Here is a 25068-nt window from a genome sequence, read left to right as displayed (position 1 = left end):
TCCCTCGCATCCCAACCGTTTGTGACCGCATTACCCCATCTTTCCTTTTTCCCACCCTTTCGCCCTCCGGAAGGGGCCGAGCTCTCCCGGTACTTCCCAGTCTTCCTCCGCCCCCTGCGGAAGGAGCCGAAGGCGGAGTGGGGCGCCGAAGCGGCGCGGCCTAACGCTCGGGCCCCTCCGGAAAGAGCCGAACCGCACTCGGAAGAGGAGGGCGCCTTTGCCTTTGGCGCCTCGCCCCCGCGCGGTGCCCTCTGTCGGCGGCTTGGGGCAGCTGTGGCAGTGGTGGCGGCGGGAGGCGGTAGCCGCGTCGACGTCGACCAAGACTGGAGCGACGTTTAAAGAAGGAGCCGAGTCGCCGCGGAGTCCGGCTTCTGGTTGTTGGAGGACTCCCACCCTTCCGCGCGGCCCGACGACGAGAAGCTGCAGCGCCGGGAAGCAGGTGAGGAGCCGGCCGCGACCCGGGAGGGGGCGAGGGATCGCGCCTGCTTCCTCCGTCCCTGGGCCGCGCCTGCCTTCGCTTTCTCCTCACTTGAACCAGGAAGCGGCGGAGACGGAGGCTCCGCTCCTCCGGCCCTTTCTTTGTGTGGGCCCGGGAGCGAAGGAGGGGACGAACCGGGAGGGCCGCGGCGCGGTCCCCTCCGCCGTCAGGGGCCGAGGGTCTGCCGGCGCCCGGGGTAGGCCCGGAGCGTGGGGAGCCCATCGCGGAGAACCGCTCGGCGTTTTCCTCGCCCCTCTGCCTGCCTTTTTTGCGCCTCTTTTCCCCTCCTAGCCCTTTGATTTAGAGCTTTTCGGCCTGGCCCATCCTCCCCTTCCGTCCCCTTCCCAGGGCATAACAATGCCGCCTGCTTGGCCTCATCCCCTCCCAACACCCCACCCTCCGGTTCGCCACCTTCTACTTTCCCCGGCTCGCCTCGCCTTACTACCCCCGCCCTGACTGTGCTGGCTGGACCTCCATCTGTATTTGCGAGAAGCTGCTTTTCCGCGTGAATGGGGGTTAAAAACCTCGGTTGCAGCCGGCCGGGTGCGAATGGGAAGAGGGGGTGGAAGGAGGAAGATGGGGTTCAGCTGCCGCAGGGAGCCGCGTGTCGGTTGTTTCAGTCTCGCGGGTGGTGTTTCTCTTTCCCACCTTCACCTGCCCTCGGTCAAGGATTTGTCTCACAGGAATGAGGAACGGCTTTTCCACAGTCGGGTCGCAAATCTTGGTTAGGGTGGGTTCAGACCGATTTGTGCTGTTCCTGGGTCCACCTTAACAGGGAAGAGGAGGTAACCTAAACAACAAAATGAAACCAAGTCCCGGTGTCACCTGGACACGTACATTTAAATCATTCCCCCATTGGGAACACCCATGTGCAAACGACAAAAATAGTGGGACCGTATTCAGAAAACCTATCTATCCACTGAAAAGGGACTTGTGTCGAAATCCCCATATTTCGGTAGCCCAGGTTGCTGGCTCGCTGTCCAAAGGTCACCCTTTCTGATGAATGCCTTTATGGTAACCTGGAATTCCTTGGTACCGTTAACAAGCAATGCCTTATAACATGATGTTTTAAATCCTTGATTTCTAGACTTTTCTCCTATTTTTTGTTTTTAAGCTATTATTTTGAAAAATTTAGAAGATATTTGAGACGCCCTGTCTTCCACGTGTATATAACTTAAGAACTGTGACAGTGGTACTACTTTGGTAACTCTAAAGAGAAAGAATATTAGCAATAAAAAGTGTTTCTTTACCAAAAGTACTTATCAACTAATTTTTCCCCCGCTTATCTATTTTATTTTATTTTATTATTTTTCAACATCTTTATTGGAGTATAATTGCTTTACAATGTTTAGTTTCTGCTGTACAGCAAAGTGAATCAGCTATACATATACATATATCCCCATATCCCCTCCCTCTTGCGTCTCCCTCCCACCCTCCCTATCGCACCCCTCTAGGTGGTCACAAAGCACCGAGCTGATCTCCCTGTGCTATGCGGCTGCTTCACACTAGCAATCTATTTTACATTTGGTAGTGTGTATATGTCCATGCCACTCTCTCACTTCATCCCAGCTTAACCTTCCCTCTCCCCGTGTCCTCAAGTCCATTCTCTACGTCTGCGTCTTTATTCCTGTCCTGCTCCTAGGTTCATCAGAACCATTTTTTTTTTAAGATTCCATATATATGTATTAGCATACGGTATTTGTTTTTCTCTTTCTGACTTACTTCACTCTGTATGACAGACTCTGGGTCCATCCACCTCACTACAAATAACTCAATTTGTTTCTTTTTATGGCTGAGTAATATTCCATTGTATATATGTGCCACATCTTCTTTATCCATTCATCTGTTGATGGACACTTAGGTTGCTTCCATGTCCTGGCTATTGTAAATAGAGCTGCAGTGAACATTGTGGTACATGACTCTTTTTGAATTATGGTTTTCTCAGGTCAACTAATTTTTAATTATATATACATGTATTTATTTATCTATTTATTTATTTAAATTCCGTGTCATTGTTATTGGATATATCTTCTGCAAAGTGCCAAAAATTGTTTTGGGGGTGGTACACAGCAATACTATTTATTGACAGTCCCCCTCCCCTTTTTTTCTAGAGTGATGTCTGCTCTGTTCCAGTAAGTTTATATCTTAATTTTCACTAGTTCATTTGGTGTGAAGAAAGTTCTCATATCAATGCTCATAATTCTTTACCAACAAAATTCAATGTTTTGTGTTTTCATGCAAATGAGCTTTAAGAAATGGTAAACTTTTCTTTTCCTTTGTTTTATTTTTTCACAACAGCATCTGTTGACTTCATTTGGCACTCTGTTTAACATTCCGCCTCTGGAGATTGTAAGGGTAGGCAGGTGAGGGGAAGTGGCAAGGGGAAGAAGAAAGAGGAGACGGTAAGAAAGGTGTTTCATAGTTTATCCAGATGAGGCATCCCAATCAAAGTAAGAATAGAAAAATAATAGAGGTAATAATTGCCAGTGTTTATAAATTCTGATTTAGTCACTGGCTGCAGGGAATAGCTGTTGAATATGTTCTTAAAGATAAGTTAAAATTTAGGAAGACTACATATTTTGGACTCAGTGTTGCACACACCAAGCTTTTCTGACATTCAAAACATTCATTTACAGGTGAAATAACTTTTATGTGTTCATGATGAAGATTTTTCTTAAAGTTTTAAGACAGTTAAAAATTAACTCTTGGGCTTCCCTGGTGGCGCAGTGGTTGAGAGTCCGCCTGCCCATGCAGGGGACGCGGGTTCGTGCCCCGGTCCGGGAAGATCCCACATGCCGCGGAGCGGCTGCGCCTGTGAGCCATGACCGCTGAGCCTGCGCGTCCGGAGCCTGTGCTCCGCGACAGGAGAGGCCACAGCGGTGAGAGGCCCGCGTACCGCAAAAAAAAAAAAAAAAAAATTAACTCTTAACTCTTCTTGAGGAGAAAATCCAAAATTGGAACTAAGAAAATTAATTTTAGTCTTTAAAACTAGCCTAGTGGTGATGCATGAATCTAAGATTCAAAGGAAGAGATTAATGTTCAAATCTGTAGATCAATTTAAAACTGGCTTGTCTCTTCTCAGGGGAAAGTCATGAGATTTGACATGTGGTCCAAAAACCAGCCTGTAAGAATAATTTATATAAAAACCAAAAAGTTATATCAAACTTCGGGTAAAACTCCAGTAAACTAGTTAATGATGCTGTAGCTGAAATTCTGAATGATGAAGTGCTTTTGTCCTTCTTTCCTAATCTCCCATCCTCCCCTTCCCTTTCTCTTACAGGCATGGAGAGTAGAAAACTGATTTCTGCTACAGACATTCAATACTCTGGCAGTCTGCTGAACTCCTTGAATGAGCAACGCGGCCATGGACTCTTCTGTGATGTTACCGTTATTGTGGAAGACCGAAAATTCCGAGCCCACAGGAACATCCTTTCAGCTTCTAGTACTTACTTCCATCAGCTCTTCTCAGTTGCTGGGCAAGTTGTTGAACTGAGCTTTATAAGAGCAGAGATCTTTGCAGAAATTCTCAATTATATCTATAGTTCTAAAATTGTTCGTGTTAGATCAGATTTACTTGATGAGTTAATTAAATCAGGGCAGTTATTAGGAGTTAAATTTATAGCAGAGCTTGGTGTCCCATTGTCACAGGTTAAAAGCATCTCAGGTACAGCTCAGGATGGTAATGCAGAAACCTTACCTCCTGGTTCTAGTGACAAGAACCTTGAAATACAAAAATCAAAAGATGAAGCCCAAGAAAATGGGGCCACTATAATGCCAATTATAACAGAGTCTTTTTCCTTATCTGCTGAAGATTATGAGATGAAAAAGATCATTGTTACCGATTCAGATGATGACGACGATGACGTCATTTTCTGCTCTGAGATTCTGCCTGCAAAGGAGACTTTGCCAAGTACCAATACAGTGGCAGAGGTCCAGCCTAACCCAGGCTCTGTTGCTATTTCAGATGTTGCACCTTGTGCGAGCAATAGCTCTCCCCCTTTAACAAATATCACACCTACTCAGAAACTTCCTACTTCTGTGAATCAGGCAACTCTGAACCAAACACAAGGAAGTGAAAAATTATTGGTATCCTCGGCCCCAACACATCTGACTCCCAACATCATTTTATTAAATCAGACATCACTTACTACACCACCAAATGTCAGTTCTTCACTTCCAAATCATATGTCTCCTTCAATCAATGTACTTGTGCAGAATCAGCAGCCACCAAACAATGCTGTTTTAACAGGAAACAAGGCCAATGAAGAGGAGGAGGAGGAAATTATAGATGATGATGATGACACTATTAGCTCCAGTCCAGACTCGGCGGTCAGTAATACATCTTTGGTCCCACAGGCTGAGATCCCCCCAAATACCGCTTTTGATGGATCGTTGATACAGAAGATGCAGATTCCTACACTTCTGCAAGAGCCACTTTCTAATTCTTTAAAAATTTCAGATATAATTACTAGAAACACTAATGATCCAGGTTTAGGATCAAAACATCTAATGGAGGGTCAGAAGATTATTACTTTAGATACAGCTACTGAAATTGAAGGCTTGTCGACGGGTTGCAAGGTTTATGCAAATATTGGTGAAGATACTTATGATATAGTGATCCCTGTCAAAGATGACCCTGACGAAGGGGAGGCCAGACTTGAGAATGAGATACCAAAAACATCTAGCAGTGAGACGGCAAATAAACGTATGAAGGTAAAACATGATGATCACTATGAGTTAATAGTAGATGGAAGGGTCTATTATATCTGTATTGTATGCAAAAGGTCATATGTCTGTCTGACAAGCTTGCGGAGACATTTTAACATTCATTCTTGGGAGAAGAAGTATCCTTGCCGTTACTGTGAGAAGGTATTTCCTCTTGCAGAATATCGCACAAAGCATGAAATTCATCACACAGGGGAGAGAAGGTATCAGTGTTTGGCCTGTGGCAAGTCTTTCATCAACTATCAGTTTATGTCTTCACACATAAAGTCAGTTCATAGTCAAGATCCTTCTGGAGACTCAAAGCTTTATCGTTTACATCCATGCAGGTCTTTACAGATCAGACAATATGCATACCTTTCTGATAAGTCAGGCACCATGCCTGTCATGAAGGATGATGGTATTGGGTATAAGGTTGATGCTGGGAAAGAACCTCCAGTAGGGACCACATCTACTCCTCAGAACAAGCCAATGACCTGGGAAGATATTTTTATTCAGCAGGAAAATGATTCAATTTTTAAACAGAATGTAACAGATGGCAGTACTGAGTTTGAATTTATAATACCAGAATCTTATTGAACTCCTTTGAAATATCAGAAAGTTTTGGTTTGGATTAAGGGTCAGGGCTTTCAGAAGACCTGTAAAACAAAGGTGAAAACAAGTTGATTTGATCTGCCATGTCATCTGAAGGTAGTCTAGTTGGATTATTTGTTGATAATTTTTTAGAAGCAAATTATTCTGAAAGTTTGAATAGAGATTGAGAAGTTTTTCCCCCCCAAGTATCCATTTTTATAGTTAGCTTTCAGCACATTTAAAAGAGGCAAAAAGAAAAAAAAAGCTTGGAGAGATAGTTTCCTGAATAGAATTTGAAGCAGTCTGAATGTTCTTTGAAAATAACTGGAGTTATTAGCATACCCTAGTATATCTTGCAACTTTCCCCTTCCGTGTTAGCACTTTACTGATGATTCTCAATTTTCTTATTATTGAGACTATAAATGTGTCGTGTCTTATATATGGCATAAAAAGTAAACAAGAACTTCTAAAGTTGTCCTGGAAATTTTCAGAATAAATCTCTGCTTGGTTGTGTATTCTGCTAACCCAAATGGATAGCAACCTCCTGCCCCTCATGAAAATGGCCGTGCAGACAAATCTCTCATTTGAACAATGAAGTAGTTTTAGCTGATTAGAATTAAACCTTGCTTTTATTGCCATAGTCTGGAAAAGACCTGTGGCTGGACTACTGTATATATACCTTTGCAGTGTGGTTTCCATGGGCAAAAATACTAAAGGAAAACAAATCTCTGTAGTGCAGACAGGAAGAGGTGAAATGATCTGTCGCATTTGTTTTGAATTCTGCACTCTTATATGATAGCGACAGAGAATGGAAGTAAATGGAGATTTCCTTTTTGCTTGTTATGGTTAAAAATATTCCCATGACATTTTTCAAATTTTGAATCTGAAAGCCACCAAATTAATCTTTATGTATAAATCTTTATAAATGACAAATTTCACAAATGAGACGCCTGTATATTTTGGGCGGGAGGCTACTGGCATATATTTTTAAATGTTCATATTACTTAGAATCTCTAATAGGAAGTTTTTATTTGACATAGTTGAGTCAGTGATCTAGTATTTTCTTTTCAGCAAGACCTTTTAGGTTTTTACTCCTTCTAAAATAAGTTCCATTCCATCTGCAAATTGCTGCAGTATTATAGCATTCAGAAGCTATACGTGGAAGTTAAATAGGCTTGTTGATTCCCATTTATCTTGAGAACAATAAATACCACCTTTCTCCCTTTTAAAATGACACATATTTAAACACTTAGAAAATAAAGTAAAAACTTATTGAAGTGCTAGTACTAAAAGGGAAGCAGGTTGGAACAAATATATAGCCTAGCATTTATAACAGGATTGACTTGTCGAACTTCTGTAAATGAATTTTTGCAAAGGAAAAAAATTAATAGATATTGAAAAAGATTGTTGTGCATAGTTATTAGTCATTTGTAACCTTGCTTAAGTATTTCTTAATTCAACATAGATATTTTCTTTCTCCTTAACCACGTATTTTTGAAAATAGTCTATTTCTTGACTTTGAACTTAAAGCTTTAATCATAATTTCTCATGTATACGTCATTCTTACAGTAATCTAGACTTGAAGATAATGGTTTCAGTGTTTCTTAAGATGGTAGCTGAGGGTATCAGGCATCAGTATTTGCAGTAATATGAGAAGAAAGAAAAATAATATACTCCTTTGCTTTACCAAGGATTAGAATGATGTGCATCTTTCCGTTTTCTGTTCTGTGAGTTGAGACCTTAAGACCATTTTGTAAACTAATCCTTGGAAATTTTTTAATTACCTTACAACTTAAGAGTCTGATCTCTGGAATTGCAATATCTGTTTCCTTTCTTTGTAGGTACTGATAACATTACTCTTTGACTATAGGGTACACTCTGAAATCTTTTCAGTGGAAATTTGTTTGTTTCATTAATGCTGTTTTACCAGTTAGACATAATTCTTCTACAAGTGTGAATGATACTGATATCAGCAGAGCTTCCAGTCCTTTCAGACTAAACTGCTAGGTAAATTAGTTTGTCATAATAAAACTTGGTGGTTTCTACAAGGCCATTATGACAAACCAGGAGTTAATTCTATAATGGAAAACTATCCATTCTTAATTATCTGGATATAATTATTTGCTGCTGCTGTGCTCTATGTAAATTCTGAGGGTGAAATTTCAACTTGGCCTACTGAAGGTATCTTCTAGAGTTTTTTGGGAGGAGGAAAACTGGAAAAATCACTTTAAATTGTATTTTTGCCAGAAGACTTTTACTTGCATGTATGTCAGGGTCTTCTGTTTTTCTACAAGTCTCTATATACAAAGTTCAGAATTCATGCAGAATACTCCTTTGGGATTAAAACCATTCACCCCCAATATTTATGGGGTTGGAAATCTGTGGCAAGAGGCTGTTCAAAGCTTGTCATGGGGTGTTCCTATTTTATACTTAGTTTTCTGGCAATTGAACTTCCTTTTTTTCCTTTCAAGTTGGCTTCAGATTTGCTCCTATGCTAAATTACCTATAAATATTCTGGATAGGAACTTTGAAATAGCAATTTGTTAAAAGATGACAAAATGAAAGTGCTCAAACAAAGCAAAGATTTTTTTTTTTTTTTTTTTTTTTTGCGGTACGCGGGCCTCTCACTGTTGTGGCCTCTCCCGTTGCGGAGCACAGGCTCCGTACGCGCAGGCTCAGCGGCCATGGCTCACGGGCCCAGCTGCTCCGCGGCATGTGGGATCTTCCCGGACCGGGGCACGAACCCGTGTCCCCTGCATCGGCAAGCAGACTCTCAACCACTGCGCCACCAGGGAAGCCCCTAAGCAAAGATTTTTAAATGTTGTAGCAATCTTGCAAGATTCACTTTAGAATAAATCTTAAATGATTATCATTTTGGTGGTAATGATCCCACACACACAACCGCTATGAGGAATTGATGCTGGGTTTTTCCCATTGTACCAAAAAGATAAAACAAATGGTAAAAATGATGAAGGTATTTTGTATTGTCAAGGCGTGCATATTCTAAAGAATTAAATACTAATTCAGCAGCACTGGCTTTCTCATCTCTGTCAATCATATGAAACCTTGTTCATTTCCATCCAATACTGTAATGTTCATACTTGTTCACTCTTCTCTGTCATGACTTTAAGTTCTACTTTTCATTAACCGTTACCTGATATTAGTTCGTAGAGCTTCTTATGGCAAAAATAAAATGTTTTAATTCTGATTTTTGAGTGCATTTTTTACAAGATGTTCTTTCAGAAATTACATAGCTTATGTTCTGTTGTTTTTCAGTTTTTGTAGCAGGAGACTGGAACTGTATTTCTGATGACGGCATGACAGAATTTCCCATTAGGTTTTATATGTTGGTTAATCACATGCCCATTGTATCTTGAACCATAATAGTCAAAAGTGAGTCAGCTGCTGTCAGTTGCTTTAGAGTGTTTGTGATACTTCTGTTGATTCCATGAAGACACATGTAAGTTGATAAGGAGGAGGATAGTTTTATTAATTTGAAACATCACAAAAGCAGTCTGGGTTTCCAACATGGCAGTGATACAGATTTTAAGCAACATCCAGTTATACAGGTTCTGGATTAATATTTTAATGTTTCATGCCCAGTTCAATACTTTAAAGCAGAATTAGGAATAAAGCAGTAAATATTACAAAATGCAGTCAAGGTACATTTTGGAAATACAAATTCCTTCATTACAGCAAATGTTTTTGCAAAAGAGTAAAGCAGCAAATATTAACTTTTCTAAGGTAACATGCACTTTTTATAGTTCAATGTGATAAAAAAAGAAGCTGCTCAAATTAAGTGTTACAAAATCTATACTGTTTCAAGTTACTTTGTAAAGTAAGAAAAATACATAGAAATGAGTCATAGAATCTTGACACTTTAAGAAATGTGATGAATGTAGGATATACTATGTAATGGTGCCTTTAAAAAAATTAAATACCCATACACGTTCACTAAAGCAAAATGTAAAGTGTAAACAGCAAGAAATTTCATTGAGTATTACAAGTTGATATTTGTATAGTAAGTCAATTGGTTATTAGTCCCTTTTTGAAATCCAATAGAATTTTAATATGCTCAGAACTGTAGAAAATAATAGTAACTTTATATAACACAAAAGGATTATAGTTGTTCAGATTTGAAATCCAGATGAGACATCAGTCGTGATGCCGAAAGTTAAACTGAATGTTTTGCAAACATTTACTGTGAACAATGAGCACACTGGTTGTACCTTGGTAACTCTTGATGGCTGGGTGTCTACAAGGTAGATGGGAGCACCAGCATTTGCCTGCTACCTCTAATCCATGAAGTTGGGAGGTAGCGAAATTGGCTGGAAATTTTTCCTGTATGTGTTCTGTGTTTGCAGAACTGTCTAATTAGGTACCCTCCTGTAGCCCTGTATTTTTATGTTGTACAAGTATAGGATTATCAATCTTCCTTTAAATCAATCGATTCTCAGGTTAACATAAGATCACAATGAAAGTGTTCATTCTGAAATGAAGGCATGGTGCCGAAGTGTTAAATTCATCAGATTGAGGTTTAAAGCTATGTATAATTAAAAGAACTGTACAAATACCTACCACAATGTGCCAGATGGATTTTAAATCTACGATAACACTTAAGAATTTGTCAAGTTGGCTACATTTGAGGTATTGCAGACAAAGCGGCATTGTAACACTTTCATAACCTTGAACACTGTCATGATTGGTCTCAACAGAAAAAAGGACCAATAAGAGCAGTGGCATTAAAATACAGATGATTCTTTTGGGGTGGGGTGCAGGATACGTGCGGTTTGCTGGGATTGAAGCACAATATTTGAAGATAAACAGTCACAAAGATTAGTAACAATCATAACACGACCCAAGAACCTAATCTAGCATTTTTGAACTCAATTTTAACCGTAAGATTTGTATCTCCTGCAGCAAATGCAACATGTAGTAGAACCGCTGTCTCCTAAGTTACCCGATGTATAACTGAGATCCACTTAAAACATCTCACATGTTCTGTGTATTTCAGTGCTTCTTGAACAATCAATCCTGTTCCCCACTACTCAAAGGACTATTGCACTTTTCCCTTTGGGAGGTACCAATCACAAAAGCTGAGCTGAATGATCACAATAGCCATTTTTACAATACAGAGAAGAAAGGAGTAAGAGACATGGGCAGCTTTTTTCAGCATCCAGACACAAGCAAACAAAATCTTAGAACTCTCTTCATTGGAACTACCGTGTAGCCCCATCATCTGGGAAATTTTCCTTAGGGACTGACTTTAGTGGTAGGGAAAGACAGGGCCTATAAGCCAGGCGCTTCAACCAAGGTGCTAGGGTGGCGATCTGCCAATGGCCGGAGGACAACACTCCATTTACACAAAGTGAAGCAGATGGCAACCACACTTCTGCTGCACACAGAGGCGGGGCCATAGGGTAATGCAGGTCCAAACAAGACAAGCTGCTTGCTGGGATGGCTCTCCAGCCTTGCGCTGCCCTTCTTGGAAGTGCTGGGCTCAGTCTAGCCACCCCTGCTCTGCACTGATAACAAATAAGCTTCTTCCCTATCTTTCCTTAGCCTGGCAGGCCATTGCAAAACTTTATGCATAAGGATCACACTTTAAAGTTTGTACCCTACACACTTCCACTAAAGCAGAAATATAAAAGCCACAATAATCTCAATAGCCAGCAGACATTCCTCTTTAGGGGCTGTAAGGGGGTGGCTTTTCAAAAGGCGGATAGTAGGGTGGAGAGTATCGGGGTGGAGCACTCGAGGACCACATGTAGCTGGGCGAAGGAGAGGCAGACTGGGGCTCATCAGAAAGTCCAGAGGGTGGGGAGGATGGAAAGACACTGGAATGCTGTGTAATCAAAATAGAACAACATCAGTTTAGGCAGTGAGGTTGCATTTCTCCAATGTCAGTCATTATTTTAAAATGAATACGGACCCAGTGTGTTTCTGTTTGGAACAACCAAGAGTTCCTAAACCTCGCAGGGTTAATGAGGGGCATGAAACTGAGCTGGTCCCACCTTCTCTCAGTCACTCAGGCTGCAGAGCTCATGCAGAGAGGCCTTGGAATCCTCCCCCACCCCTCCCTTTGGACCCCTCATTCAGTCAGTTACCGAACCCTGTTGCTCCTACTTCTGTGTCGTCTCTGGAATCCATCACTCCCTTTACCACGTTTATAACTCAAGCCTCCAACAACTACCCCCTGAGCCATGGCAACAGCATCCCAACTAGTCTTCAAAAAGGTAGTTTGGGCCTTAAGAATATTTGAGGTTAAGCCATTAATACCTGGGAAAGTCTTTGCTACAAAAATATATCATCACAGAGCCCATCTCACAGACCAAAACAAAACAAAACCAAAAAACTAAGGTCAGAGAGGTTAAATGGCTTTCTTGGATCTGGGGTCTTCTAACTTGAAGTCCAACAATTTCTATTTCATCTTAACTGTGGCCCACCACCCCAAAGTGCAGGGTATGTCGGAGGGCAAAGAGGAACAAAGGCGTGGAGGTAAGAATCACAAAGGTAAGAGTGAGGAGCGATCTACCAGGTTGCAAGGACACTGAGGACTCTTACTTGGTGCTGTCTAACTTTTGTAGTCTTTGGGAAGGGAGCGAGGTATGGGTTAAAAAAAAATACCCAGTGAACTGGAGTGTTAGGAGTCATCTGCCACTTCTCTTTCCCTGGCCCATGTATATACCCTTGACCCTAATGATTTTCCTGCTCAAGGAGAGTTGGCCTGTTTTGTTCACTGCTCTCTCCCCCAGAACTCAGAACAGTGCTTGGCAAGTAGGAGGTACTCTAACTTCAGGAGCATAGAAGATGAACTTGGTATGATTTTTTTTTTAAATAAAATCTATTTTCAAAGACTACGGTCACATCTTGTGGGTACTGTTGCCTTGCTCCAGTGGTGGAGCATGGCTGAGGCCTGAAGGCTGGAGGGGTCTATAGGGATGGCAAGAGGCAGGAGGCCAGTTTTAGGCTCTCAGGAAGAGGAAACGTAAGCCAACGAACGGGGCTGCAGAACTGCAATTTTCTGTTGTGCCTTAGCTCTAGGAGGAACTGCTATATTAAAAAAAAAAAAGACCCACTTAAATCAAAAAATTTCTCAAGAGTTCAAGTGCTGTCTGGGGAGGTCAATGCCTTTTCTTTGTTCAGCTGGCCGGAGTCTAAGTAGATCACGTCATTTTCAGGCCTAGAGCAATCTAGAGTCAGCCTTGCCATGAGGTATCTGGAGCCCGAGACCAGTTGGCTGATTCTCCTTAGCACCAGTCCTGACCTCTGCACTCCTTAGAAAGCGTTGTCCTGCTTTCTAGGTCTTGCTTGAGACACTGAAATCTCCATCTCCCACCACATAATGTCAGGACTGAGAAGAGGCCGTAGCGGCCAACATCCCCTCCTTCCCCATCACATCCATCCTTTCGATCTGAGAGAAGGAATGACAGGGTCATAGAAAGCCTTTAAAGACAAAAGAACTTGAGGCAGTGGACTCGAGACAAGCCAGATTCCTTCCAAAAATCTCAAAATTTCTCCTCCCTCCAGGAGGAGATATGCTTTCTAAGACACTGGAATCGTGATTTCCTAGTTTTCCACTCCGCCCTGCACAACTCTCTCCTCTCTCTCCCTCCTCTTCTGTTGCTTTCCTCAACTAAGAACGCTGTCCTCTTAAACCAGAGAGGAGAGCAAAAACCCACCAGGGACAAGATCTCTGTGGCCGGGGATGTGCCACTCTGCCCTTCTAAATCCCGTTCCAGGATAGTGAGAGCCAGGAGGCCAGTTCTCTGTGGCCCAGCCACAGAAGGGAGGGGCAAGTTTCTGAAGGTGGAGCTAAAGGCCGTTCCGTCCTGAGAGGCAGTAAAAGGCTGCCGTGGGTAGCAGCTGCCGTGGGTGGCAGTTGTACACTTTGATAATAAGAGGGGGTGGTACAACGGCCTTGGGTTTTCACTTCTCAGTTTCATGTTTGGGAAAGTATTAAGGGGGAAGGGGGTGGGATGCTTCTCACTTCCCTTTGAGGATGCTGGGAGTCTTAGGGATAAACTCAAAGGGCTCCTGGCAGAGCTAGGGAGCTAACTGGCTGCAGTCCACACACACCCTTGGGATTTGTTGCGGGCGGGGGGGGGGGGGGGTCGCCCACCGTACCAGTGCATAGTTTCCTAGCAACAGGCAGGCACCTTGGGAAAGATCTGGCTTTGTTGCAGCTGGAGAGCTGGCCCAGCGCATTTTGGTTCCTGCCTAAGAGTCGACTTGACTAGGGACAGGCAGCTCAGAAGAACAGAGCTTTGAATCCTTTCGCACCACAAAGCATGAAAAGCATGAAAAGCATCTAAATAGCCTACTGCTGGGCCTGGTCAGCTAGAGCTTCCCGAGCTGCTGCTTAGAGGCTGGGGTGGCCTAGGGCGGTGGAGCTACAGAGGAGGGAGCGGGCTCTCTCTCCCGCCTTAGCCTGCCCCTCCCTGCCCCATGCAGACCCACAGTCCGCAAGACCCTTGTGCGTTTCTGTCACGTGTGCTTCTCTCTTCGGAAGCACTGGGAGGCAGTGACTCCAAAAAGAGCCCCGGAACTGGCCGGGTGATAAAGGGTACCAGCAAAAGATGCTGTGTCCCAAGGGTGAAATCCAGGGTCTCTTGGTTCTTTGCATTCCCCCTCTGCTTCTGACCCAGAAAGCAAAGCCAGGGGAGACGGAGAGAAGAGTAGAGAAAAGGAAGAGGAAGAAAAAGGGAGGGATCAGAAACAAGAGAAAGGAGGAGAGGCAAGGAGAACCTCAGCAGGAGAGGGGAAATAAAAAGTTGAGTGGCGGCAGCAGCGGCGGCCTCCTAAGGCTCTCAGCAACCTACGCCATCTACCGCCTCCCCCCGGACTAGCGCGACTCTCTCATTCAAGGGGCCCGATTTATAATGGGTCCTGTTCAGTGGCTACGACGAAACCTAGAGTACCTTCATGTGATTTAATAAAGAGCATAAACAGAGGTGCTCGCATTTTGCAGAGGCTTTTGTTTTAAGCTAAACTTGGCGATTCACCAAATGGCTAGAGTGAAATAGCGGGTCTGGCCCAGTAGGCCAGACTGGGGAGTATGGCTGGAAGCCTTAAGGGATTTACCCCAAAGCTACACTGGGTTGAATTTCCCAGAAGTAGAAACGGATGCTTTATACCCTACAGGATATGGACTGCTTGGCCATGGGGAAATGAGTGCAAGGGGCAAGAGAAGTGAGCGCTGGGGAGGTGAGCAAGGAGGCACCAGCAGTCTTGACTTCTAAGCTTGGACGCCAGTCCAACATTTGCAAGAGTCACAACATCCTCAGGGCCGCTGACCAGACCCACGTCCTCGCTCCCGTCTGACCACAAGAAACGTTTCCCAAGCTTCCTGACTGGACAGCTACCCAATAAGAGCATGACTTTGAGGGGTGAAAACAAAACCCTATAAATCTCCTCTTCCTTCTATCAGCCTTGGGATAAAAAGGAAAGAGAAGTCTTCAAAGGCAAAGTGACATAAATAGTCCTATTTGGAAATGACCAGAATGGGGAAGTCATTCAGGAGAAAGTCTAGAAAGGTCAGTTTTCCTGCTATGATTTGGGCCCTTTTACAATCTGAGATGAGACTAAGGGAGCTCTGGCTTTTTATTTTTTGGGTAGGTCTGTGCTTCTGATGGTTTTATTGTCAGAGATGGTGTGCGTTTTGCGGACTACTTTCTATTTATCTGGGAACATAACAGATGTTCCTTCATCCTCTTGGCTTTCTTGGGGAAAGACTGGTATTTCCTCCTATGAAACAATAAGGGAATGGAACTTGGTGAACAAAAGAAAGCTCCACTCAAATACTAAAGTGAAATACTTTGTAAGTTCTAGAAGGAAACAAATCACTTAAAAACATACACCTTAAAACCCATAAATTTATAAAATCTCCAAAAACGAAATACAAAAGACGGCTTGAACCTACAGAAAGAACCAGGAGAGGTATAAGAAGTGTCCCAGAAGTCCTTGGAGTGGGGAGCAATTTAATAACATAATAAGAGAAAGTAAAGGGAATTCCCTGGCGGTCCAGTGGTTAGGACTCCGCGCTTTCACTGCCAAGGGTACGGGTTCAATCCCTGGTCAGGGAACTAAGATTCCACAAGCCGCATGGCACAGCCAAATGGAAAAAAGAGAGAGAGAGAGAGTAAAGAGACCCTTTCTGAGTCAATGATTAGGAAGCCCATAATTTAAACCAGTAGAATGCGTAAATATCCTAAAATTAACTGGGGAAAAGATCAGTGCTATACTCAGACTTATAGCTTCTCCAAAGAATCCCTCAAGCCAATCTCTGGCATCAGACAGACCTGGATACATATTCTTGTCCTCCACTTACCATCCCTGTGACTGTGGAGAGGTTACTTACTTCCTCCATGACTCAGTCATCTCAACTTAAAAATGGCAATGACAAGAGTTATTTCCCTCAAACGACAAAAATGAGATGATATCTGTAAAGCACTTAGCACAATGCTTGGTACATAGTAGGTGCTCATTGAATAGGAGCTTTCATTAAAAAGCAGAGGCTTCCACAAATCCCTGAAGTGCCTGCTTTGAGCCCACGGTGTAGGGTTGGGTTAGGTGGCTAGATTTGGATCCCTTCTCTGAGTTAGGTACCCTGTGTCTGGGTTTCCATAGCACTCTGGGTAATAGTCTACTTACTGTTTTGTCCCCACTGCTGTCCCCTAACCAGTCCCCTTCAGGTCCCTAGACTGGTCTCTTAATGCAGGGCCTATGTCTCATTCAATCTCTACATCCATAGCTCCTGGCACAGTTCCTGGCACATGGGAACACAGAGTCAACATTGACTGAACTGAAACCAACAGCCTGGGCCACCACTAGCATTGGCAATCTTGTTTTCATGCCTGGGGTAGTGTTTGAATGAGGAATGATAGACAGAGAGATGGCTCCATCCCCTAAACAGGGGCTTCCTGTCTCAGAGCTTGCAGCAGCCATCACCAAGGAGGTTATTGTTACTACTTCAGGGGTTCGTTATAAAGTGAAAAGTCCTAAAATCAATATAGTCAATATAATTTACTTCGATGTAAAAATATGGAAGCAGCCTCTTGGGAGCCATGCATGGCCCCTCTGTCCCAGGATGAGTTTTTATTATGGGCGTCCCCAAAGAATGGTGACCCTCCTGTGCTAGGTTCAACATCCCTGCATTCTTTTTAAGGATTCCTTTGCCTCTGTCACTACTGCAATTATCTATGCCCTTTTAGAACTTATTTGTGTTTTCCGGTCTATATTGCCTATTTGGGGAACAAGTTCCCTGAGTTGTCTACCTGTGAATACAGTAGGCTTTAAAACAAGTTCTAACATCTTTTCCCAAGCTTTAATGGATGCCTCCTTGTGCTGGTGCTGTATTTTATGACAGCAAACAAATCCATCTTCACACTATAGGTACGTATTCCTATTGCCATATAGAGTCCCAGACCTCCCTGTACAGTATGTAAACCAAACCAAAGTACACTTTATTCAACTAAATAGGGGGTTTTTCAGTTTCAATTATTTTGTTAATCTGAAGTGGAAATTAGGTTGCCCAAGGGCTCTGTTTTTCTCAACTGGCTGGTTAATTGGGACCACCCCCAAACAGTCATGCTTTTATGTCCCCTTGGAGCATTCAGGGCTCTTGGTCAATAGAAGTAAATTCATTATGAGCTTCCCTCCTTTCAAAGGCATTTCCTTAGTCCCCAAATTTTGAATTAAACAGATTCGAGTGTAATCCCATCCTTCTGTGGTCCAGGGTTTAGGGTCACTGTAAATGCCTAAAAGACTGTTTCGTTTGTTTTCCTGAAGTGTCTAGTTCAGTGCTCTGCATACAATGAATTCCTTTTAATTAAGTGCCTTTTGGGTTCTGTTCTTCTGTGCTTAGTCTTAGCTCAAAAGGAAAACGGTAAAGGGCAAATTTGGTAACACTTATTTCTGACCCACGTGATAACAAGGCAAAAGAAGGGGAGGAGGGTGTTATAAAAAATATTTTCTCTGTAGAGTCCCAGTTAGGAAGTCTGGAGAAAAAGAAGGGACTTCTTCCTCATTACAGATTTGATTCAAACCCGTGTGTGGCTCAGAATGCCCTTGTGCTAAGGAGGCAGGCCTCTCCCAGTGGCAGAGAAATGGAAAAGGTCATTGTTGGACAGGGGTCCGTGGTGACATACTCATGAGTACCTCAGTGTAGGTCAAGGCAACTTGGGACACCTGGATCCTATCTCCTCTCCCCTTTTCTTCCCTCATTCTGTTTCTTCTCCTCTTGTGTCTTTCCCACACTCCCCATCTCTCCCATCATTGCCTGCCTATGCAGTCCTTAAGCTAGTCACTGGTACCCACAGGCTGCTAAAGGCCCTCAGGGATAGAGAGCCTGGCTACGTCATATATATTAGGAAGGGTCCATAATTAGGGAGAGAACGAGACAGCATGAGTGAGAGCAAGGGTAATGGAGAGTTCTTTTTCTCTCAAAACATACCTGAAAGTCATAAGCAGAATAAGGTGGCAGATGAGGAGGGCTATGGTAGTAGGTATTATAGGATGCCACTTGAGGACGAGCGTAGTAAGAAACAGTCGGATGGGCATTTTCAACAGAACAGTTCAGTGCTGGGAGAGCTGGGTTCTGCAGAAAAACATAAATTAGAAACAACATAAACGTTCATCACTAGGAGAATGGTTAAATAAACCATGGTACATTCGTACTACAGAATACTATGGAGCTACTGATAAACAATGATGTGCACCTATATTTAGTGACAGGGAAGTTGTCCAGGATATATTGTTAAATTAAAACAACAAAAACAAGCCATTGGCAAAACTATGGAGACAATAAAAAGATTAGTGGTTGCCAGGGGTTGGGGTTGGGGAGAGGAATGAATAGGCAGAGCCCAGAGTATTTTTAGGACAGTGAAAATACTGTTTGCCACCATAATGATGGATACATGTCATTATACATTTGTCCAAACCCATAGAATTACAACAGCAAGAGTGAACCCTGGGGCTTCCCTGGTGGCGCAGTGGTTAAGAATCCGCCTGTCAATGCAGGGGACACGGGTTCGAGCCCTGGTCCGGGAAGATGCCACATGCCACGGAGCAACTAAGCCTGTGCGCCACAACTACTGAGCCTGCGCTCTAGAGCCCGCGAGCCACAACTACTGAAGCCCACGCGCCTAGAGCCCGTGCTCCACAACAAGAGAAGCCACCGCAATGAGAAGCCCACGCACCGCAATGAAGAGTAGCCCCCACTCGCCGCAACTAGAGAAAGCCTGTGCGCAGCAACGAAGACCCAAGGCAGCCAAAAATAAATAAATAAATAAATTTATTTTTTAAAAAAAAGAGTGAACCCTAAGGTAAACTATGAACTTTGGGTGATTCTGATGTGGCGATATAGCTTCATCCTTGGTAACAAATGCACCCCTCTGGTGGGGGCTGTGGGTAATGGGGGAGGCCATGCATGTGTGGGGAAGGGGTACATGGGAAATCTCTCTATCTTCCTCTCAATTTTGCTGTGAACCTAAAACTGCTCTAAAAAAGAAAATCTTTTAAAAAAGGCACCATGTTACATTAATGTAGCATAATCCCAGTTTATGTAAAAAATAAAGACTCAATTATACACATATGTGTGTTTGTCAATGAAATTAATCTGGAAAGATTCACAACAGACTGTTAACTATGGTTGTCTCTGGGGAGGGCAGCAGTACTAGGAAGTAAATGGGGACTCTTCACTTTCAATTATATAGCCAAGGTTTTCACAATTAATATGTATTACTTGTGTCATTCCCCCACAACTTATTATTTTGAAAAATTCAAACCTATAGAAAAGTTGAAATCATTTGTATGATTTTCAAAAACAAAAAAGAAAAAGAAGAAATTGAGACCCCAAATACAAAATGCCAAACGGACAAGGCTATTGCTATTCCTGTGACAGAAATGTGATCGATCACAAAGGGTTTATAAAAGTTGTAAGGATTCTTGCAGATTCCACCCCCACTTTTTGGGAAAACAAAGCAATGCAGAAAGAATTTAATACCATTCTTATAACATGGTGACATGTGTAGCCCTTTAAGGGTTAAAGCTAATCTTATCCAGGATGGGGCTGCAGATTTCAACAAGGCCAAAACACTGCTCAAGGAAGCCACCACCGCTCATTAGTTCCCAAGCAGGACTGTGCGCTGTACCTTATGAGTGCCACATGGGTCAAGGTGTGGGTAAATGTTCTTTCCATCATCCATGTCATTGACACCCCCTCCATTCATGTGGATAATCGACAGCTGTCTGTAAAATCAACATGTCTTGTTTCTGGTATGTATCGACTTTGCACTAACGGAGAGCAGAAGCTTCCTCTCAAGTGACGAAAATGTGTGGGCAGGCTTCGGCAATGTCACAGGCAACCATGGTGGGATGTTGGCAGAGGAAACTCCCTTATAGCAAGTTTCAACACAGTCTGTTGCTCTCTTCCTTGGAGTGGGTTACTGTTTACATCTCTAGGAGGTTTGAAGAGTTACAAGCCTCAGTCATTATGATGCTGCTCACAGACAACCAGAGAAATGTTTCTCAGCCTCTCTCTTGTGTGGGAGAGAACTTAGATCTTGACCATTCCAAGGGCTGGCTCGCGTTACAGAAGAGTGCTCAGAAATGCCCTTACCTCTCCACAAGGATTCCAAAAAGAAATGTCATCCCTGAGGAAGTCCGAGAAACCATGTTCCGTTGGCCTTGTGTCAGTTAAAAACACACCCTCCAGCTCTTGCAAAACGAAACCAGTTCTTCTATGCAAATAAACTAAGCCTAACCATAGAGAAGCAATCATGCAATGTAAACTCTATCTAGAAAAGGTTTTGTGCGTGCAGCGAGGCTGGGGGTCCAGGATAATCTTTGAAAGGAAGTTGACTATTTAGAGAAAGAAACACAGGCGGAAGATTAAATAAGCACAAGAAAGCCACAGAAGAGAAGTGTAGAGGACGTAGAGAAAATGGACGGGCACCAAGAGAGGTTGAGGGAGTGAAGGGGGGTGAAGTCAGGGGTCAGGCAGGGGAGAAGCAAAAGGGATGGCCCCAAATAATGGTCTGGTTATGGTTGTTGTTCTTTTTAATATTTACTTATTTTGGCTGCTCCTGGTCTTAGTTGCGGCATGCAGGATCCTTTGTTGCGGCATGCGGGACCTTTACTTGCGGCAAGTGGGCTTCTTAGTTACAGCATGCATGTGGGATCTAGTTCCCTGACCAGGGATCGAACCCGGGCCCCCTGTATTGGGAGCATGGAGTCTTACCCACTAGACCACCAGGGAAGTCCCATGGTCTGGTTATGTTTTAAATCAGTAATTCTGATTTTCCAATAAATCTGGGCTCCATCTCTACTTGTGTGTGCATATAGGAGTGTGTGTATTTCTGTACCAATAATTCTGGGGCTTAAGTTATGAGAGCCCCTTTTTTGACCAGTAGCATTCTGAGCTCCAGTGAAACGAACAGTTACTAGGTAGCACAGGAAATGGTCAAAGCCGTCTCTCCTGGACAACACTGAGTCTCTTCTGAGACAATTGCGGACTTTTGGAGAGAAGGCCGCTTTGACTTCTCCTCACTTTACTCTAAACCAGAGACATCAAGTAGGAGAAAATGGCAAGATATCATCACCTTTTAAAGATTCACCTCAAATTCTTATATCTTTGGGCAGCAAGCACTTTGGTCATCAAACATTTGTTCAAGACCCTTTTCACCAAGCCCCTCTGGTCAGGGAAAGAAGACGTCTTTTTTCCTTTCAGGTTCCCACAACTCTGGAAACGATGCTCTGAGCTGATCTCTTTGAAGGCTGCCAGCTCACAGCTTCGGGCTCCTGGCCTCCCTCCTCAGGAATGCCCTTCATCAGCCAGCACCCTTGGGCCTCCCTGCAGCCCCCAAGGCATTCTACTCAAGGTGGAGGCAAGCCAAGAGTCACCAAGCACATTTGGACCCAGGCCGAGGATTTTGTGTAGGCCTACCTGCTTGATGTTCCAGGATTTTCCACACCATGCCTCATTTTAATAAAGTGATCCAAACAATGGTTCCTCCTTGGTGCTCCCATCTTATAACTCCCGCTTGTTCTCTCCCGTCATGAATCAAATCTCCTGCCCCTGCTCTTTGCCTTATCTTTCGTTTTCCCCACTGGCCCTTGATTGGGTTCCCAGGCCTGGCATTTGATGATGCTCAGGTCTTCCCTCGCTCTCCTCCTTTCCTCTCCGAGAAGCTCCCAACAGGTGGAAACAACTTGCTTTTAATTTTTTTAATGAAAGCAACTAAACAAAGGAGGTAATATCTGTTAAAACACTTGTAAAACCAGAAAGGGTTCCACTCCCAGCTCTGCTATTTAGCCCTGGGCAGGTAACTTGACCTCTGTTGGCCTGTTTCCTCATCTGTTAATGGGGGGGTAATATTTACTTCACGAGGTACCAGTGGTGGTGAGAAGCCGAGAAAGAGGAGAGTAAAGGGGCCATTACTGGCACCTCTCAGGACAGCCTGTCAACAAACCCCTATTCCCCTAGAGATCAAGGTCACAGTGAAATTAACAGTGCAGACTGTACACCTGAAACTAATACGCTATTGTAAGTCAACTATACTTCAACAATTAAAAAGAGTTCAGAAATAAACCTAAACATCAATGGTCACCTGAGTTTTGACAAGAGTCCTTGCAGGAGCCCCACAGAGCCTACCAAGTGGCCGCCAGCCACTCCATTTGTACATCAGGGCACTTGGCTGTCCATGTCCGAGAGCTCGAGGGATAATTCAGAGAAGCCTTAACACTCACCCTGATGTCCCATCTCAACTCGCCAGCCCCAACCAGAAGCTTCGTTTCCAGCCAGAGCGGCTCAGATTCTACACAAGGCCTCTGCTTTCACCTGCCCCCTGGGGAAAGTCTCCAAGAACAAAGGGCATTCTTTTCTCCAAAGAAACTCCAACCCAGAAACAGCTTTTCTGAAGCTTTCTCACCCCAATGCTCCATCAGGCCCGAACTTACAGGACAGCCTTCTCCCTCCAAGGGGCCCCCTTACCTTGAGGCTTCCCCCGAGCTTGGGCTTTCCCGAGTGGGAGGAGGGCCCCGGGAATGAGAAATGCGCGTATGAGAGAGGGAGGGGAAAAAAGAGAAGGATAGTCGGGCTGGGCAGGAGCAGGGTCACCAGCGGGAACACTCAATACTTCCAGTTAGCCCCGTTCTACTGGGGACTTGGTGCCCAAAACTGCAGTTTTTTCTCTTCCCTGGTCCTACCGCACCTTTCACTTTCCATTACTCATCCTTTTGACAGTCCAGGGCCAAACTACAAACTGTCTTTCAGCTTCCTGTTCCTCAGTGACCCCCCAAATGGGACAGAAACAGCCAAAGGCCTAGGGGTTATCTGCCTCATTTCTGGGGTCAAAGGAAAACCCTTTTTAGGCACAAAATGATTCCCTAGACATGGGTGGGACATTTCTTTAAAGCAGCCATACGCAACCATGGCCACAGTTGGAGTCACCTGGGGGGCTTTTAAAAAAGTATTGATGCCTGGGCTTCAATTTAGACCAATCAAGTTGGCATCTCTGGAGGAGCAGTCCGGGCAGTCTGAATTTTTAGAGCACCTCAGGTGATTCCATTCTAATCTGAAGCCAGGTTGAGAACCATAGCTCTAAAGCTATTATCTCCATTATTAGAGATCAAGGTTTATTAAATAAGCAAATAAATACTTTGAAATGCTTTAAAAGCAAAAGAAGGAAGGACCCCACTATTATGGAGCACCTACTGGGCACTGAGTCCTGGGGTGCCTTTTCAGACATACACACAAACATGGAATAGAGTTGAAAGGGAGCACAGGGGACGCAGGGAGACTGAGAGTGAGGTTAAGGTTGAGGACAAGACCTGACCAGCAGTTTAGCCTAGGGCTGGGCCTTCACATGCAGAAAGAGTCCTGAGGCTCTTTCTGGAGAAACTCCAGGAGGAAATTCCTGGGGAAGGGGAGACGAGCAGTACTCTTACCTGTAGCTAAAAACGTCTTTGCTTCCAGCTCTCCCAAAGTCTGTTAATGGAAATACCACCCAAAAAGGTTTCTACTAAAAGTGTGTGTGTGTGTGTGTGTGTGTGTGTGTGTGTGGAGGGAGTGGGGGGCGGTAATTAAAGGCTATGTTTACATAACTAGCATGAGCCCCACCCGCCCCCAGAATGTGCCTCAAAAACACAGGCAGGGCTTCCCTGGTGGTGCAGTGGTTGAGAGTCCGCCTGCCCATGCAGGCAACACGGGTTCGTGCCCCGGTCCGGGAGGATCCCACATGCCGCGGAGTGGCTGGGCCCGTGAGCCATGGCTGCTGAGCCTGCGCGTCCGGAGCCTGTGCTCCACAACGGGAGAGGCCACAGCAGTGAGACGGCCGCGAACCGCAAAAAAAAAAAACAAAACACAAAAAAAACACAGGCGGGCTTCCCTGGTGGCGCAGTGGTTGAGAGTCCGCCTGCCGATGCAGGGGACACGGGTTCGTGCCCCGGTCCGGGAAGATCCCACATGCCGCGGAGCGGCTGGGCCCGTGAGCCATGGCCGCTGAGCCTGCGCGTCTGGAGCCTGTGCTCCGCAATCGGAGAGGCCACAACAGAGAGAGGCCCGCGTACCGCAAAAAAAAAAAAAAAAAAAAAAAAAACACAGGCAACTCATGTTAACAAGAAATGTCTGCAGGCTGATGGCATCACCTGGCTCCTTCGACCTGAGCTGTTTGAAACCAGCTACATTTTTTTTTTGGCCCCACTGCATGGCATGTAGGACCTTAGCTCCCCGACCTGGGATCGAACCCAGGCGCCCTGCAGTGGAAACACGGAGTCCTAACCACTGGACCGCCAGGGAAGTCCCAAAGGCAGCTACATTCTTGAACCAACGGTTTCTGTTCCTCCCTTCAAAGCGTGGGTCCCCATTGCCCCCAACCGTCTTGCCTCGCCCCAGCCCTGACAGGAGGAGGGGTCTCTGTGGGATGGGAAGTCACTTCCTTCCTTACCATGTCCTTAAAGCCCCCCAGGACAGCGGCAGTGATGATGCCCAGGAAGAGGCCGACGATGTTGAGGATGGTGGCGGACCAGAGCAGGTGGTAGAGGTGGATGATATCCTGGCAGCTGCTGACGTCAATGTACTCATAGTAGCCACCGGTGATCTCCACCCGGCTGGACGGGGAGAAGCACATCCAGTCAGTCTCCAGGGAGCAGGCTGTCCCTCTAGGGCTTTGGCTACCATGCGGCTCAGTGAAAAGACAGATGGGCAGGTGGGGAGCTATCGTAAGGGACATCGTAGCCAACAATGCACTCGGGGAGCAAGATACGATAATCAATCAAAGTGTGACTACCGTTTA

At 44.4% G+C, this 25068-nt stretch overlaps 3 protein-coding genes across 5 annotated transcripts in view; 1 reads left to right on the top strand and 2 right to left on the bottom strand.

The window, feature by feature from the left end:
- The first annotated feature begins 31 nt into the window (after window positions 1–31).
- ZBTB33 (zinc finger and BTB domain containing 33) lies at window positions 32–8976 on the top strand. Its single transcript, XM_060003016.1, has 2 exons — window positions 32–439; window positions 3759–8976. Exon 2 carries the CDS (start codon window positions 3761–3763, stop codon window positions 5777–5779), a length of 2019 nt encoding a protein of 672 aa, XP_059858999.1. The 5' UTR covers window positions 32–439; window positions 3759–3760; the 3' UTR covers window positions 5780–8976.
- On the bottom strand, window positions 161–700 carry LOC132418083 (uncharacterized). Its single transcript, XM_060001982.1, has one exon. The coding sequence runs from the start codon at window positions 698–700 to the stop codon at window positions 161–163; it is 540 nt and encodes a 179-aa protein (XP_059857965.1).
- A 278-nt stretch (window positions 8977–9254) lies between the features above and the next one.
- The window catches only part of TMEM255A (transmembrane protein 255A), a 47317-nt gene continuing 31503 nt past the window's right edge, over window positions 9255–25068 (bottom strand). For 2 of the 3 annotated variants that reach the window (XM_060002958.1, XM_060002959.1), the window contains 3 exons: window positions 24721–24883; window positions 18228–18371; window positions 9255–11618 (listed from right to left, as the gene is read on the bottom strand). In XM_060002958.1, coding sequence (XP_059858941.1) covers window positions 11460–11618; window positions 18228–18371; window positions 24721–24883 — 466 coding nt within the window. In that variant the 3' untranslated portion in view covers window positions 9255–11459. The remainder of the gene's footprint in view (window positions 11619–18227; window positions 18372–24720; window positions 24884–25068) is intronic. The other variant, XM_060002960.1, reaches the window with a different exon arrangement.

This window comes from Delphinus delphis, chromosome X (genome assembly GCF_949987515.2).
Source record: "Delphinus delphis chromosome X, mDelDel1.2, whole genome shotgun sequence".
Classification (NCBI taxonomy): Eukaryota; Metazoa; Chordata; class Mammalia; order Artiodactyla; family Delphinidae; genus Delphinus; species Delphinus delphis.
Note: the sequence above shows the minus strand (reverse complement) of the source record. Positions and strands in the feature narration are given on the sequence as shown.

Excerpts from the sequence above, each read along its gene's own strand:
- LOC132418083 (XM_060001982.1), bottom strand. The coding sequence starts at position 700 with ATGGGCTCCCCACGCTCCGGGCCTACCCCGGGCGCCGGCAGACCCTCG.
- ZBTB33 (XM_060003016.1), top strand. The coding sequence starts at position 3,761 with ATGGAGAGTAGAAAACTGATTTCTGCTACAGACATTCAATACTCTGGC.